The following is an 18697-nucleotide window of genomic DNA, read 5'->3' as shown; positions in this document are numbered from 1 at the left end:
GACACATACGCTTCCTATTAGCTACCTCTAACAGATGAGTATTTAAAGATGACTCTGCATTCCTCAATCTGTTCTGTGTATCCGGGCTTGGATCCCCAATATACGCTATTTCTGTTAGTTCAATTTCCTTATGTACTGCCACATCTAGAGCTCGGGACCGTGTTTTAGTAACACTAATATTCTTCATCAATACACCTCTTATGTGCCCTTTAAGGACTTCCCACACATTAGACAGAGATTCTGAGTCCACATTCTCTTCATTAAATCTATTTATCTCTATTTCCAAACCACTCGTCACACTGGAAACAGACAACCAGAAGGGGTTAAGACGCCACAATCTATTCACAACCCTGGGGGCATCATAAATAGATAGTGGAGTCAACACTGGCGAATGATCAGATAGGGAACAAGGAAGATACTGCACCTCTCCCATCATGGTTGTTGGTGATATATTCCTCTGTGGCGGCCATCTTGACCAAGAGAACTAAACAGATGCCATTACAGGTCTGGCAGGTATAGAGTTAAATGTTTTAATTCAGCCATTTTTTCATCATCTGTTTGTAAGGGTTTCTCCTTGACACTTGTTATAGATGATTGTTCTCTTTCTTATCTTGTTCTCTAGCATTGCTTATCCTTGTTTTGGTTAGTAACAACCTTATCCTTGTTTTGGTTAGTAAGACATTCTCTGTACATTCGGTAGTATAAACATGTTTGTGAACAAGGCCTGTTAATTTTTTTCACAGAATGTGCTGGTGAATTCATTATGGCCAATAGCATTACAGTATTCTATCTCCTTGTCATGCCCCCCAATGCAGTTTTTTTCTGTCATATTATGAATTTGAGAGATTAAATAGTAGAGAAGATTTTTACATACACTAAGAGTTTTATGTTCAAGTTCCGGTATCGGGACAACCATGAAAGGGTTAATTTGAAAGTCACCTGTACAACATGAAGGGCGGTTAAGCCCTAGATTAAAATCTCTAATATGGTCATTGCCATTGAATTCCCCAGGACAAGATCTATGCGAGACAGCGAAGCAAAAGTAGAAGAGCAGCATGAGTACTGTCTCTCTTGCGGGTGTTGACGCCTCCATGGCTAACACGGTACAAATCTACACTACTTGACGCCTCCACACATCTTGTAGATCAACTTCATGTAGCAAAAGACCAAATGGGGTCATCCCTTGCCCCGGCTTACCTTGGGCAATTCTGCATCTATGTAGATCATATTGGGGTATATTATTAAAATATCCGAAATCAAATATGGTATCCCAGGGTATTTAGCAATAGACTCTAATATACGTTGCAGTACCACACTAGAATATGGAGGGGGAATATACACAGTCACAAGCAACAGAACACGGGAGCCCACTTTACAGTACAGACATATATACCTCCCTTCAGCATCTACCATTTTATCCATACACTGGAAGGGTACCTTTTTATGTACTAGGATACTAACTCCTCTTGCATATGAAGAGTATGTTGCATGGCATTCAAACCCCATCCATACCTTGTGTAACTGAGACAACCGATACGTAGTCATGTTTCTTGTATGCAATAAATTCCTGGAAAGGCCCCTGACATTCCAGCTAACTACAGGAATATACGTAGCCATGTGATAATTCAGGTATTATAAGCAGTAGTTGTAACATTCCGTATTTCTCATAATGCCATGAAAGTGGTTCAGAAAAATTGTAGCCCTGGCTATGAACCCTTAAAGTATTACCCTTAACCCTTCCCTGCTCCCCTTGAAAACTTTCCTTTACAGAAAAAAACACCCCATTTGTAATGGGCGAAGTTGTAATCCAGTACCCGCCAAGTGCCTTTCTCTCTCCCCTTATCTTCCTTTTATATTTCTTCAGAGGATTAACATAGCAGTATAACGCTACCATCAAGAATTATAACGTGTGCAGTGCAATACAGCACCCGCCATTTTGCTGTCCTCCTGCCACTGTGCAGCAGTACACAGAAAGACTACAAAATCTATCACTAAACCGAACACTCCATCAGTCCTTATTCTGGGCTTCAGCCCCCAAGGTCTATAGCTGGGCTTCATGCTGGTCAAGCCATTCCAATGCAGCTCCCGAATCTTCAAAAAAGTGTGTCGTCTCCAAGGCCATAACTCGCAGTTTAGCTAGAAATATCATAGAGTAAATCACCTTCAGATCCCCTGGTCGTCTCTTTATATCGATAAACTTTGCTCTGCATTTCTGAACATCAATGGAATAGTCTGGGAATAGTGATACTTTAGATAACTGTTAGATCAGGATGGCAAGGAGGGAAAGGCGTAAGATAGTGTCCCTATCTTTAAAGTGCAGGACTTTGGCTAGAATGGGTCTTGGACCACGGCCTGGCTATAAGGGACTGGTGGGAACTCGATGCACCCTTTTTATGGCGTACAGTGGAGATAATGCTTCCCGCCAAATTTTTGTAGCAGCCAGTCTTCAATAAAAGCCGTTGTATTTTGTCCTTCCACCTTCTCTGGAAAGTTCACCAGGTGGACATTATTTTGTCTGGCCCTGTTTTCCAAATCATCCGTTTTAGACCTGAGGGCTATGATCTCTTGTTGTACACGTCTGGAGGCCTTTTTGCATTTCCCCATGTCATCCTCTAAATCAGAAGTACGTTGCTCCACTTGTGTGGCTCTTTCCGATATTTTATGAACATCATGTCTGAGCACTGTGAGTTCTTCCCTCATACCTCCTACTTGCTGCACCAGGAAGGCCATAGTCCCATTACCTTTTGCCACAGCACGCATCACATCGCTGATAGTTGGTTCCCCGGCTGTGTTAGGAGATCGGTGCTTAGGCCTCTGCTGCTTGGGTGGTAAAGCAGGCTCCTGGACATTCCCATCTGAGGGCTGAGTGTCCAAATTAGCGGGCATCAGCCAGTCAGTCTCTGCCGGCGTTGATCTTGTTCCAGCAGCAGGGCCAGCAAAACGCCTGCCAGCTATTTCCTGCTGGCAGTAGCTGAAGTAGATCCTCCGGCGCCATCTTGGAAATCTGACACATGGCTAATTTTACCGCTTCCTTTATCTTTGCTCGGCATTTTGGGGAACGGAGCAGTGGAGCAGGTAGTCAGGTAGTATACCCCTCATTATGGGCACGGGTTACCAGGATTTCCAGGCTGTGGGTGGATAATAGACCGGATCTTTGGTGGCAGCTCTGCTTTGCATGTTAATTCATAAGAATTTGAGTGAGAACGTCATAACATAGGTGTAAATAATGGAGCATGGTATGAAATAAAAACTTTATTCCAGAACGTGTGTGTTTTTGGTGTTACATATAACTTTATGGTCACGAAAAGGAGTGAACGTTCATCGGCAGTAAGAGAGAAAGTGTGTTCTTAGATAATTCTGAATAGGAGAGGGTTAAAAACATGAATATTAGTTGATTTTATTCCTTATCAAAATGTAGTAACATATAAAGTGAATATTTCCATTATTTGTGAGGTGCAGCAGCTCCTGTGTGCAGCAAATTCTCCCTGTAGCCTGATGGCTAAGAATCTGGAGGGGGGACAATTCAGGGGGCTCTATTTCTGGCTCTGTGATACATAGAACCTCACTTTTTTTTTGAAAGAAGAGAATCTCCTCTTTTATATGAATCTAAATGTATGTTTCTAAGTGTCTGGAAAACAAAGATAATGGGGCAGATTTACTTACCCGGTCCATTCGTGTTCCAGCGGCGCGTTCTCCATCCATTCTCCCAGCAGTCACAGTGCCCTCAGTAGCCACACTGCCCCGGTAGTCATAGTACCCCCAGTAGCCAATGCACCCATCAGTCACAGTGCCCCCAGTAGCCTCTGCCCCCCATCAGTCACAGTGCTCACAGCAGCCAATGCCCCCAGAAGTCACAGTGCCCTTAGTAGCCACACTGCCCCCTGGTAGTCAGTGTACCCAGTAGCCACATTAGTCCCCAGTAGTCACAATGCCCGCCAATTCCCCCATCAGTAACAAAGCCCCTAGTGCCACGCCCCCCCTTTAGTTACATTTCCCCCTGTAACCATTGCCCTCCCATTAGTTGCAGTGCCCCCCAGTAGGCACTGCCCCCAAGTAGGTTTCAGTGCCCCCAATAGCCAATGCCAGTCACAATGCCCCTAGTAGCCACTGTCCCCCCCCAGCAGTCACAGTGCCCCACCCCTCTGCCCCACTTTGAGAAAAAAAATGTACTCACCTTTCCTTGCTCTCACAACGCAGACACAACATCTGTCTTCTTTTTTTCAGCATGCACCCATTGTACGTGACGGCTCCGAAGACAACACAAGTTACATCATCAGGTGTGCCAGCTTCAAAGCCAGCGTGTCAGCAAGTGCATGTTGAATTAAGCAGACTAGTGCTATGCTGTGGGAACGAGGAAAGGTGAATATCGGACCCTGCCTCTATCCTGCGCTCCCAAAGAGGGCAGCATAGGGGCAGGGGCACAAGAGTCGGGCTGCCCGGATAACACCCGTGCTGTATTTGATACAGATACAGATACATGTACATCTAAATCTCTTAGTGATGTTTACACAATAAAGATCATTTTAAACCCTTACTTTACAATGTTACTGGGTGGGGCCTCTCTAAGCAGACACATTATGATCCATCTAGTTCTGTGGGGTGACAATGTGGTCAGATAATCAGGGTACAGGTGTATATACATTTTTATCTGGCTTCTGACATTGTGCTAACACACTGACAAATAGAGAGACAGATCAGAGATGATGAGATGCATGATGCCTATTACACAGAGGCATGACAGACAGACTGACAGAATTTTACACTGTGAGCTCTATTACATCTCACAGAAATGTGCCTGCCTCCCCCTTCGCCTGGATCACTTATCTCCTTGTAGTTTGATGTTCCCCTCTGCTCACAATGTCCTAGCAGGAAGTGATCAGTGTGAGCTCCATGCAGGGGGCGTGGCTACAGGCTTAGAGCAAAAGACACAGAAATCTCAGCTCCAGGCTGTCACATACAAATCCAAGATGTGTGCAACTGGACTGATAGAGACAGGTTGGGCTTATATCTGTGAAATGCTGTATTTTTGTTAATAACAGCAAATTAGAGAATGTGTTATTTTGCTATCCTGAGTACATATAAGAAATTTGTCTTTGTGGGAATACCTTTTAAGCAAGAACTTCAGGGTTAAATATCATAATGGCCCTCAGGACACTATACCCAGGCAGCAGTGAAAAATGACATGGGGCAGTGGCCAGATGTGACATATGATGGTGCACCATGATTTGAATCTACCACCATAAATGGCAAGAGGTACTGTTAAATAAACAAGTTAGAGGGGCTGGTAAATATCTATAGTAAATTTATATACCAAAGTGGATGGAGGATGTGAGATATATATCCACAAAGAAAAAACGTTACTTTTATTTCCACATATCAGGCAACGTTTCAGCTACAATAAAATGGAGCCAAATATAAGCCGTGGCACCTAATTTTAACACAAATATCTGGGAAAACCTATTGACTCAAGTATCAGCCGAGAGTGGGAAATGCATTGGTCACATACTCCCAGTATATAGCCAGCCCCTTCCCCTAATATAAAGCCAGTGACCCCCTGCCCCCATTATATAGCCAGCAGCACTATATAACCAGTGCTTGGCCCCTTGTATATAGCCAGCAACCCCCAGTATATAGCCAGCAACCCCCTTGTATATAGCCAGCCAGTGCCCCCTAGTATATAGCCCGTGCCTGCCCCTCAGTATATAGCCAGTGCCTCCTCACCCAGTTTATAGCCAGTGCCTGCCCCTCAGTATATAGCCAACGCCTGCCCCCCACCCCCATATATAGCCAGCAGCTGCACAGGACCCCGGGAGCAATGGAGGAGGTGAGTAGAGTTTTCTTTTTTACAAACTTACCTCCCAGCCCGCTTGCTAGTTTTTTAAAAGAATAGGATAATCTCTTTAAAGAGCAAACACACCATTGAACAAAATGAATAAATTACATCTTCAAATGCAAATCAAGATAGAATCGAGAATGATACAATCAGTAGATAAAATCTTTAAGGTAAGCCCTTGATAATTGGTAGTCTCTAAAATTGGATTTTATTAAGTTAAAGGGGCTCTATCATTTGATTGATATCTCTATGCACAGTATAGATCAGTAATGGTGAAACTTTTAGAGGACGAGTGCCCAAACTACAGTAAAAACCCCACATATCTATCATAAAGTGCCCCTTGGACTGGAGCTCCACTGATAATCCAGCTCTGTCCACATCTCTTTGCTCCTCCTGCAGTCCCAGGAAGCTCAGGTGTTGTTGTTTCAAAATAGCGCTGAACACAGAGGATCCTGCGCTACCCAAGACTGGAGGAGGAAGCCTTAAGTCACTCAGCCTGTCTGATAAACTGTGCTGGGGAGACACCCTGGGTGCCCACAGAGAAAGCGCTGACTGCCACCCCTAGCACCATTGCCATAGGTTTGCCACCACTGGTATAGAGGATAACAATCTGTTCTTTTTGTTCCTGACTACATTTAATTCTACAATACTACAGGAGAATCTGAAATTGCAGTGCTCAGCTATCTTAGATGATTGGTAGGGGAGACCACACTCATGTAATAATGAATGGCGTGGCAGAACATGCTAGACTTGCTGCCAGTGGCGTAACTTTAGCTGTAGCAGCTGAGGCCCATGAGCGTCAGGGGCCCGCAGTGCACAGCTGAATCATAATATATGATTCCCATGCTCCCATTGCCCAACAAGGGCCCGCAACCCCCTTCAGACAAGGCGAGGAGGCTTTGTGTCTGGAGGAGCCGGCTGCTGCCGTCTGTAGGAGCCACGTGGCTGCAGTCTAGAGGAGCCGACGGGTGCCACCGGTGGAGCCGGCGGGTGCCATCGGGAGAAGCCAGTGGATGCCGCCTGGAGGAGCCACTGGGTGCAGCCTGGAGGAGTTAGCGGGTGCAGCCTGGAGGAGCCACGGTGCAGTCTGGAGGTCTCCACTTCTAGAGGTAAATTTATAACCAATATAGATAGCAGGCATTCTGTGTAATCTCTGATGCCTGCTATCTATAGGAGACCAGTACTGGTACCAGTTGGAGGTGAGTATAATTCAAATGTGTATATATGTCTGTATCCTTATATGTAATTATTTGTGTATATATATATATATATATATATATATATATATATATATATATATATCTGTGTGTATGTCTGTATATGCAGGGAGCATTGGAGAGTAAGTATATAAGTTTATTATTTTTAAAGGAGACCGCTGCTGGACATGTTATTAGTGAGGGAAGGCCGCTGCTGGACATGTTATTAGTGATGGGAGGCTGCTGCTGGGACATGTTATTAGTAAGGGGACTTGGCTAGTTTTTTAAAATAAAATGGTGAACAACGGTACGTCAGGGAGTTTTAATTTTAATAAAATATATTTCCTCAAAACTTGCCTAAGTAATGGTGCCCGTAGATGCCACATATTACTAGAACCAGGGCCTAGTGTTAGCCACTTAAAAAAACAAAGCCTTACTTTGGAAATATATTTTATTAAAATTAAAACTCCTCGCCACACCATTTTATTAAAACAAACTAGCCGGGTCACTGATGTAGTCCACCGACCCAGACAAAGGTTTGCTATGGGGCCCACTCATATCTAGTTACGCCACTGCTTGCTTCTCCATCAATTTGTGAGAATGAGTCCATTCCCTTCATCATTGGCAGTCCCTGTTTTCTCCTTAAAAATAAATATGTAAGGTAAACTAGGAAGTAAACTAGTAAAATTATTTACAATAAATATGTGAATTAAAATGGAAGAACTGCATCCTACTGCATTAAAACCTGATAACATTCTTTTTCTCTCTTGGTGATTAAGTTTTTTTGGTGATTTGTCGATTTAGGTATTTCATTGTTATAACCACCTTTTCCAATGCTTTTTTCATAGTGCATATAAGGGAATGATATCTTGATTATCATCTATTTGTAGTAATGAAATAAATTACAATCCCAATCAGCAATGTGGTTACACATAAGATCAGTGCCAGTCCACGTCTGATGATCAACTGCTTTGTTGTTAATATTTCTCCTACAACATTGGATCCTTCCAATGGTATATCATCTTCAGACACAATTTCAGCTTCATCAGCCTCTTCAGAGACAATTATACCTTGGTCTTCGTTATTGGAATGCTTTGACTGTCCTATACAACAGTAAATAAATTTCCATTAATTGACATTTATATGAAGAAAGCTAAAGACTGCTGAACATGTTATTTTTTGTATGTTCAATAGAATGTAATAACACTCTCAGATCTCTCCCTTCCATATATCATTGTCTAAAGAGTACTTTCCCTTTATTGTAGAATACAGCCCTCCTCTTGGAGCCACAAAACATAAAAATCTAATCAACCAATTTAGCAGATTTAGGCTTTGTTCACAAATCCATTCCTTCTTCTACTGTCCTCTCCATTTAGAACAAATAAAATACCCAAAGGAATGGAATATTAAGGTCTGCTTCACACTACAGTGAAAAATGTAAATTGTTACTGCTTTATGTCATGTTATACATTCCTACCATTTATATTTGCTTGAAGACCAGCTTCTGACTTTCCAATTTCATGAACTTCTTTTGCTTCCATACCAGCTCTTATCCGAGCCTAGAAATAATATAATGTGAAATTAAAAAGACTGAAATCACCATTTTTAATTTGGACAAAGGTTGACCCAATTTTCTCTGTAAGACGATTTTCTCTGTGATGGATCATGATTATGGTATAGGCACTTTTGTTTTCCAAAGAAGCAGGAAATCCTTACATCATAGATCGCTATGATGTAATGAGTCCTGCCCTCAGTTGTCGACAAAACTTAATTTGTGGACTGACAGTAGCAGTGTGAAACTGCCTAAGTGTCTTGGTGGACACACAGAAAATCACTGTGAATTGATTGCAACAGTTTCCTTTCACATCATAATGAACGGGATATGTACAGATCATTTCAACATTCTGTAAAATTATTCATGTTTCAGCCTCTTCCTGTAGCCTCCTGTCCTCCAGCCTCCTCCTGTAGCCCCTATCCTCCATCATCCTCCTGTAGCCCCATGTCCTCCAACCTCCTCCTCTAGCCCCATGTCCTCCAGCATCCTCCTGTAGCCCCTTGTCCTCCAACCTCCTCCTGTAGCCCCATGTCCTTCAGCCTCCTCCTGTAGCCCCATATCCTCCAGCCTCCTCCTGTAGCCCCATATCCTCCAGCCTCCTCCTGTAGTCCCTGTCCTCCAGCCTCCTCCAGTAGCCTCTTGTCCTCCAGCCTCCTCCTGTAGCTTCCTGTCCTTCAGCCTTCTCCTGTATCCTCCTGTCGTCCAGTCTCCTCCTCCTGTAACCTGCAGTCCTCCAGCCTCCTCCAGTGGCTCCTTTTACTCCAGTAGCGTCCTGTAGCCTCCTGTCCCCCAACCTCCTATTATGGCCTCCTGTCCTCCAGCCTCCTCCTGTCCTCCAGCCTCCTCCTCCTGTAGCCTCCTGTCCTCCAGCCTCCTCCTCCTGTAGAATACTGTCCTCCAGCCTTCTCCTACCGTAGCCTCCTCATGCGGCTTCCTGTCCTCCAGCAATCCTCTGTAGTCTCCTGTCATCTAGACTCCCCCGGTATCCACCTGTCCACCAGTCTACTCCTCCTATAGCCTTCTGTCCTCTAGCCGCCTCCTCCTCCTGTAGCCTCCAGCCTCCTCAGCTCTCTGCTGTGGCCTCCTGTCCTCAAACCCTCTGCTGTGGCCTCCTGTCCTCCAGCCCTCTCCTGTTGTCCAGACCTCTCCTGTGGTCTCCTGTCGCCCAGCCCTCTCCTGTGCCCTCTTATCATCCAGCCTCCTCCTGCAGCCTCCTGTCTTCCAACCTCTCCCTGTGCTCTCTTGTTCTCCAACCTCCTCTTGTAGCCTCCTGTCCTCCAGCCTCCTCCCATGGCCTCCTGTCCTCCAGCCTCCTCCTGTCCTCCAGCTTCATCCTGTGTCCTCCAGCTTCTTCCTGTGTCCTCCTATCCTCCAGCCTCCTCCTGTCCTCCACCCCCCTCATATTGTGACCTTCCTCCTCCAAATATTGTGGCCCCTGTCCTCCTCCATTGTCTGAATATTGTGGCCCCTGTCCTCCATCCCTTGAGCTCTCTCCCCTCTTGCTTACTAAAGAAAAATAAACCCTACTTACCTTTCCATCGGTCCTACTTCCTCCTCACCCCGGGGCTTGAGATGACAAGGAGGGGTGGGGTCATCTAAAGGGAGGAGCTTTGATGGGTTGTTCCAGAGCCCGGGGAGAGAAGGGAGCAGGCCTGCGGGGAACGATGGGAAGGTAAGTAAAGTTTCTTTAACCCCCTTAGTGATCAAGCTTATTTGTGCCTTGACGACCAAGTCATATTTTTCGAAAATAGCATGTGTCACTTTATCTGGTAATCTTACCCAAGTGTTTTTGAGTTAGTTTTTCATGATATTTTGTACTTCAAATTAGCGGGAAATTTTGGTTTATATATTTCGCATTTGTATATGAAAAAATTTGGTAAACATTTTGAAATGTTTTCCTAATTCTAAATGTTCTGTTACTACTCAAAGTGTCATTTTGTTATATTATGATGCTAGAAAGAACACAAATCACAAACAGCATTCTCTCAAATTTTCAAGAATATTTTAGAGTCAATTATTTTATGGACCATTTTATTTCTTTAGGGGTTTTGGAAGTTCTGTTGCTAGAAACTCCCCACATATCACCCCGTTCTATTAATTTCACCCCTCAAATTATACAAAACAGCAAGTAAGAAGCTTGTTAACGCTAAGTATTTTAAAGAATTCCAAACAAAATGAAGGTTTGATTTGGAATTCATTAATATTTATCATTTATACTTTCATTTAGCCCTAAAATTTACCCACATAAACTGAATAAAAGTATAAAATGCATATAAGAATTTATGTGGATGTAAACTGCTGTCTGGGCACATGACGGGGCGTGGAAGGGCAGGACCAAGCCTACACAGGTGAGGTTTGCTGCATGTTGAAAAGAACACCAAACGCTAATACCTGCGGTCGATGCTAGCAGCGTTTGCAGCTATTAACCCTTCGGATGCCACTGGTTGCATGGGCATCGCCATCTTGGTTCCGATCGTCACTCCCCCGATCAGAGGGATCAGTTGCCATGACAGCCTCGGCTGTCCGGTTTCTGCAGATTCGTTACAATGAGCCAGTGGCTCATTGTAATGAATACAGTGCAAAAATGCCATATACTGTAATAAAGTAGTAGGAACAATCAGAACATCTAGGGTTAATGTACCGTAGAGGCTCTAAAAAATTACAAAAAATAAGTTTTAAAAAGTTCAAAAAATAATTTAAAAAAATCTAAAAGTTCAACTCATCCCCATTTCCCCAGAACTGATATAAAACGTAATAAACAGTAAAAATCACGAACACATTAGGTATCGTCGCGTCTCACAATTATCAAAATTAAAAACCGGTTATTTGCGGCGGCGGACCTCATTACGGAAATTAGCGCCCAAATGTCCGAAACGCAACTTTTACACCATTCTACATCACATGTAGAAATGTACAAATGTAATAAAAAAAAATGTTGCACAGTCCTCAAAATGGTAGCAATGAAAACTTCAGCTCTTTTCGCAAAAAATTACACCTAACACAGCTCCATACACCATTGTATGAAGAAGTTAACATTTTTTTTTCATACATATTCGTTTAATTTTTTGAAAATGTATTAAAATGCAATAAGACCTATATAAATTTGGTATCACCATGATCGTACTGAACCAAAGAATAAAGTAGAGCTGTTATTTGGAGTGCACAGTGAAAGCGATAAAAACTTAGCCCACAAGAATGTGATGCAAATGGGTTAAATTTTGCCAATTTCACCATATTTTTCAGTTTTCAGTGTACAGAGCTGCGTGTAGGCTTATTTTCTCAGTGACAAATTTTACTTCTAAGTGACATTATTTATTATTCCATGCTGTGAACTGACAGGCAGTCCCCGGGTTACGTACAAGGTTCTGGAGGTTTGTTCTTAAGTTGAATTTGTATGCAAGTCGGAACTATTTTATAATTGTAGCCCCAGTCTCTGTGAAAATTGGATTTGAAAAAAATGTTGGAGTGTCATAAGAACCAGGATAATCAATAAAGCTTCATTGTACACCTTTGATAACAACTGTTATAGCTGTTTATTGTAGCCTAAGCCTAAAGTACAGTAAATTACTAACATCCAGAGGTCTGTTTGTAACTAGGGGTTGTCTGTAAGTTGGGTGTTCTTAAGTAGGGGACCGCCTGTAATCAGGGTGATACCAAATTTATATAGGTTTTATTGTGTTTTAATGCATTTTCAAAAATTAAAACAATGGGGCTCATTTACTTACCCGGTCCTGTCGCGATCCAGTGGCGCGTACTCCAACGAGGATTCGGGTCTTCTGGCGATTCACTAAGGTCCTGCGCCCAATGTCCACCAGGTGTCGCTGCTGCGCCGAGGTCCGCTGGAGTTCACCAACCTATTCCTGGTGCATGTGAGTGATTGATTTTTCGACACAATTCATTTTTTAAATTCCACTGTTTTTACAAATCCGTCGGGTTTTCTGATGGCCACGCTCCCGATTTCACGTGAAAGCTGGCACGATTGCGCCAAAATCCGATCGCGTGCGCCAAAATCCCGAAGGAATCCGTCGCAAAACGGAAAAATTTGGGAACCCCAGCGGAAAACCGCTATCCGGACCCTTAGTAAATGTGCCCCAATGTGTACGGGAAAAAAAATGAAAAAACCTACACCTGCCTTTCCCTAGAACTAATAAAACTTAATAAACAATACAAATCACAAACATGTTAGGTAGGATCACATCTATCTAGAGTTAATGTACCGTAGAGGCTCTAAAAAATTACAAAAAATAAGTTTTAAAAAGTTCAAAAAATAATTTTTAAAAATCTAAAAGTTCAACTCACCCCCATTTCCCCAGAACTGATATAAAACGTAATAAACAGTAAAAATCACGAACGCATTAGGTATCGTCGCGTCTCAAAATTATCAAAATTAAAAACCGGTTATTTGCAGCGGCGGACCTCATTACGGAAATTAGCGCCCAAATGTCCGAAACGCAACTTTTACACCATTCTACATCACATGTAGAAATGTACAAATGTAATAAAAAAATGTTGCACAGTCCTCAAAATGGTAGCAATGAAAACTTCAGCTCTTTTTGCAAAAAATTACACCTAACACATCTCCGTACACCATTGTATGAAGAAGTTAACATTTTTTTTTCATACATATTCGTTAAATTTTTTGAAAATGTATTAAAATGCAATAAGACCTATATAAATTTGGTATCATGATCGTACTGAACCAAAGAATAAAGCAGAGGTGTTATTTGGAGTGCACAGTGAAAGCGATAAAAACTTAGCCCACAAGAATGTGATGCAAATGGGTTAAATTTTGCCAATTTCACCATATTTTTCAGTTTTCAGTGTACAGAGCTGCGTGTAGGCTTATTTTCTCAGTGACAAATTTTACTTCTAAGTAACATTATTTATTATTCCATGCTGTGAACTGACAGGCAGTCCCCGGGTTACGTACAAGGTTCTGGAGGTTTGTTCTTAAGTTAAATTTGTATGCAAGTCGGAACTATTTTATAATTGTAGCCCCAGACAAAATTTTTTTGGTCTCTGTGAAAATTGGATTTGAAAAAAATGTTGGAGTGTCATAAGAACCAGGATAATCAATAAAGCTTCATTGTACACCTTTGATAACAACTGTTATAGCTGTTTATTGTAGCCTAAGCCTAAAGTACAGTAAATTACTAACATCCAGAGGTCTGTTTGTAACTAGGGGTTGTCTGTAAGTTGGGTGTTCTTAAGTAGGGGACCGCCTGTAATCAGGGTGATACCAAATTTATATAGGTTTTATTGTGTTTTAATGCATTTTCAAAAATTAAAACAATGGGGCTCATTTACTTACCCGATCCTGTCGCGATCCAGCGGCGCATACTCCAACGAGGATTCGGGTCTTCTGGCGATTCACTAAGGTCCTGCGCCCAATGTCCACCAGGTGTCGCTGCTGCGCCGAGGTCCGCTGGAGTTCACCAACCTATTCCTGGTGCATGCGAGTGATTGATTTTTCGACACAATTCAATATTTTAAATTCCACTGTTTTTACAAATCCGTCGGGTTTTCTGATGGCCACGCTCCCGATTTCACGTGAAAGCTGGCACGATTGCGCCAAAATCCGATCGTGTGCGCCAAAATCCGAAGGAATCCGGCGCAAAACGGAAAAATTTGGGAACCCCAGCGGAAAACCGCTATCCGGACCCTTAGTAAATGTGCCCCAATGTGTACGGAAAAAAAAATGAAAAAACCTACACCTGCCTTTCCCTAGAACTAATAAAACTTAATAAACAATACAAATCACATCTATCAACAAGGATCACATGCATCAAAATATGAAAAAGGTTATTCCCGGTGGTGTACCCCATAACGGAATACATCTGAAACACCACTGTTACACCATTTTATATCACATAAAAAAATTAATAAAAAGTGATCAAAAGGTCATCAGTCCTCAAAATTGTAGCGATGATAACTTCAGCTTATCTTGCAAAACAATGATGCACAGCTCTGTTCACCTAAATATGAAAATGTTATTAGGGTCAGTAGATGGTGAAATAATTTTTTTGTCGCCATCTTCTGATGCTAATAACATTTTGATAGGAAGTATAAGTAATTTCTATGCCTTACATGTATGCTGTAGAGCCTAAAGCGTCATTCTTTAAGGCACTAAGCTCACTGGGGCACATTTATAGGCCTTTTAATCCCAGGGGTTTTTTTTACGGCTGTTTCGACAGATTTACAGTGTGGGTGTCTAAAAGACCTAATTTTTCCAACACACTTTTTTTCTTTTGTCGCACAATTTAGGTGCAGCTTTTAATTCTCAACTCTTTTTCTACACTTCTAGTTTCCCAACACTTTTTTGGTGCAATTTATAAGACATAATAAGACCAACAAAAAGCAAGTCTATCAACGTCTAAAACCCATTCATGAATGCCAGTTGTCATTTCTGATGCTTATTCATTCTTTTTATGGTGCATCAAATACATTAAGGCAGTGCGCCACAATTTAAAATCACAGTGCAAAACCCTGCAAAAATCGGATGCCAGAAAACAGCCTTTGTGCCACACATTAATCAATTTGTACCACTGTGCAGAGTGACGCTGTTTCCATAAGTCTTCCATACATCTTCATAACTTTTAAAGAGGTTAAAGGTGTTGTCCGAGTTTTTAAAAAAAACTATATGTGGCCGGGAGCGGGCTGCCTAAAACAATAAAGCTGTACTTACCTTCCGGTGCCCTCCCGTATCCAGCGCTGCTGTCGCTCCGGTCCAGGCGCCATGTAAACAAACATGGCCGCCGGAGCAGCGCTGCATTCAGCTTCCGGCCGGACCCGACAACCTTCCGGCCCCCATACACAATGCTGTGTATAGGGACGGATAGGCGTACCCGGCCACGGCCGGCCGGAAGCTGAGTCCAGCGCTGCTCCGGCGGCCATGTTTGTTTACATGGTGCCCGGACCGAAGTGACAGCAGCGCTGGATACCGGAGGGCACCGGAGGTAAGTACAGCTTTATTATTTTAGGCAGCCTGCTCCCGGCCACATATATATATATTTTTTTTTAACTTGGACAACCCCTTTAATAACAGCCAGGCTCTGTTGTTTACATGAGCACTTCATAGTGATCGAGAAAAAGCCATTCTTATCTGATCTGCAAACTGCTAAGAAGGAATAATTGCTGAAAGAGGTATTTTCATCTAGGCATCAACATTTAAGTTAATTTGCCATAGGGATACCCATAGCGACTCTATACGCCAGGTAACTATGGTCATAGGTAGCCAGCTCACAGTTAGACATGTTGTGTACCCAATATACACTGTAACAGCTACTTTTACTGCAGTGACTGGGTTGATACCACTGTGAACCGGATGGGCACATATAATGTTGTAACATATTACATGGTTTCAACTACAATGCCCTTTTTTGAATATTACTGACTTTTTGTACACTGTGGTTCCTGGTTTCTGTCTCTCCTGTAGCCATCTCCTTTTTATAATGGATATGTTTTTATCATATATTGTAATTAATAAAGCTTATTGATTTATTTCTTAAACGCATCTTGCATTTTATTCCTCCCCTTTTCTTGTTTGATGGACATATTTGTATATTTCAAAGAACAAAAACCAGAAAAGTTGGATGCGTACACAGGATCAAATAATGTAACAAAATTTATTAATTCATCAGCAAACAATATGAATCACAAGACATCAAAAGATTTAAAAACACTCAAAAATATACCCGATGTATGTAGCTGCCAAGGACAGTGATGCCCTGAACTCCCTATCTCAATTAAATAATGCACAAGTAAACAGGTACTTATAGTTCAGTGGGGGTGAACCTATGGCACGGGTGCCAGAGATGGCACTCGGAGCCCTCTGTTTGAGCACCCAAGCCATCAACAAAGCACTCGACATAGAAGAATCATCCTGCAGTCCCAGGAGACTTGAGAAATGATGCTCTCTGTGCTATTTTAAAGCAACACATTCTTGATTGCTTGGGACTCCAGGAAGAGATAGAACATGTGGAAAATGGAGGATTATCTTTAGAGCTCCTCTACACCCCACATTTCTTCCTGTACAGGGGGACCATAGCGAGATGCTACAACATTAGTCAAAATGTGCCCTTCTTCTTTCAACTGTTTTGTTGTCCTCAAGAGGCCAATATCATTGAAAGTTGTGGTAGAACAGGTAGAAATGAATAGCTACGTAAATTGCCGTGCTGGCACTTTGCAAAAAATAAGTGGGTTTGGTTGTAGTTTGGGCACCCAGTCTCTAAAAGGTTCGCCATCACTGTTATAGTTCAAACAATATTGTCCACATAAAACCACATGGATGCCAAGATAATGATAAAGTGACCTGTGCAAAATAGTCTATCACCTAAAGTATCCTAAGGCCTACTCATACTGTACCCCTACGGTAAAACATGTTGTGCCTGGTGAAGGGGGATGAGAGAGGCAAGCAAGTCAGGTGGATAGGGAGTGAATGAAAATACTCAAGGGACAAAGACATTTTGGAATGCTGGTGTAATAGGCTTCTGAAACCTGTCTTTAGTGAAAATGAGGTCCCTGGTGATAGGCTACCTTTAGGGCTAAATGCAAAACAATTGTGAAAGGATCGGTGAAAAATGGATGCCAGACTGTTGTGGACTGAGAAAAACTGAAGAAAATGTAATTTTTTTACTTAGCCGTTCATGTGCATCTAGCCTATGGTCAAAAACAGTGATGAGCTACAGAATGAAACAAGCAGAAGTACCAGAGACTGACACTTGCACAGAAAAGATGATGTAAACACTGAAAGAGGCATGGAAAAAAAGCTTTGTCCTATGCAATATATATGGTTTATTTGATATCTTTAAATGATATGTTGGGAACATTCTGGGAACATATAAATGGCTTTTCTATCAATCCATTTAAATGATTACCTCTACACATGCCTGATTCCAATCCACACGCAAAATGTAGATCAAATAAATGATGGTTTGTAGCACCACTGGACAAAACATCCCAATCCAAAACCCTTAAATATAAAAAAATAAGTTTAGTTAATACAGGTGACAAAAGTAATTAGGATAAAAACAGAGACATTTATGAGTGAAAAGACCTGTCTGAGTGAAAGTACGTAAGGAAACACCATAACTGATGGGCCATATCTGTACTTGCTATAGCATCCAATAGAAAGTACAGTTGCCAGAAAGAACAGCATTTTCTTATCCAACCCAGGGAATATGTTCATACAGTGGATTTAGTCGTAACTTCTATAACAATTTTTTGAATACTGCATCTTGAAAAAAACATACATATTTATTTTTCCATTCACATGAGTCACATGAGGGCTTTTTCTCTGCAATGTGCTGGGGAGCTGGAGAAATTACAAAAAAATCTGTCACTTTCTAACAGGCCTTCATTTACGGCTTTCAAATGACTCTCTTTGACACCACTTTATTTTAGTCAGCATGATCACTGGCATATCCTGGGCCAATCAACACATGATGCAACACACCCTAACCCCAAACAGAAACTTTAGGTCCACTTATCTCTTCATGCCTCCACTTCTGAAGCGCCTTTGTGTATTACATAGTCTTCCTCCTCCTCAGTTGAATACTGAGGTGAATATATATCACCTGACAATGAATATGATGATTCATACAAATTTATCTTTAAAGTTTAACACTCATTCCGTGCAAAAAAACATAATTCTGCTCAAAGTATTTTCCCTTTCGGTCCTCATTTAGTACCTTTTTTGGTCCATAGCAACCATGGTTTCCAGCTTTAAAAAAACTACAATCAACAAGATGGAGGCAGCGGGACCTGGCTCCTGTCACCTCTTGCACACTGCTGACCAATGACATCATATCTATCTAATATCTATCTATCAATCGATTTATATGATATATATCTATCTTAGGCCCCTTCCACACTAGCGTTGCGTTTCACGTCAGGGTGCAAAGCGTGAAAAACTGACGTTTTTGGCTGCGTTTTTGTTCCATTTTTCCTTGGAGTAATTATCGTTTTTGCGTTTTTCACGCGCGTGTTGTTAGCGTTTTTTTTGCATTTTCCCGGCGCATTTTTCACGCGCGAGTCAATGGGAGACTCAAGCATTTTTCAAAGGGACCATGGTTTGGGATTAAAATGTGTTATTTAATTGAAAAATAATGTCTT

At 42.0% G+C, this 18697-nt stretch overlaps 1 protein-coding gene across 2 annotated transcripts in view; it reads right to left on the bottom strand.

The window, feature by feature from the left end:
- Positions 1–5384: 5384 nt before the first annotated feature.
- Positions 5385–18697, bottom strand: part of LOC140118395 (multidrug and toxin extrusion protein 2-like) — a 95043-nt gene continuing 81730 nt past the window's right edge. For both annotated transcript variants that reach the window (XM_072136251.1, XM_072136250.1), the window contains exons 16-18: positions 17461–17555; positions 8507–8588; positions 5385–8132 (exon numbers count right to left, since the gene is read on the bottom strand). In XM_072136251.1, coding sequence (XP_071992352.1) covers positions 7906–8132; positions 8507–8588; positions 17461–17555 — 404 coding nt within the window. In that variant the 3' untranslated portion in view covers positions 5385–7905. The remainder of the gene's footprint in view (positions 8133–8506; positions 8589–17460; positions 17556–18697) is intronic.

This window comes from Engystomops pustulosus, chromosome 2, assembly GCF_040894005.1.
Source record: "Engystomops pustulosus chromosome 2, aEngPut4.maternal, whole genome shotgun sequence".
NCBI lineage: Eukaryota > Metazoa > Chordata > Amphibia > Anura > Leptodactylidae > Engystomops > Engystomops pustulosus.
The sequence above is the reverse complement of the archived record's forward strand: the minus strand, read 5'-3'. Positions and strand labels throughout refer to the sequence as shown.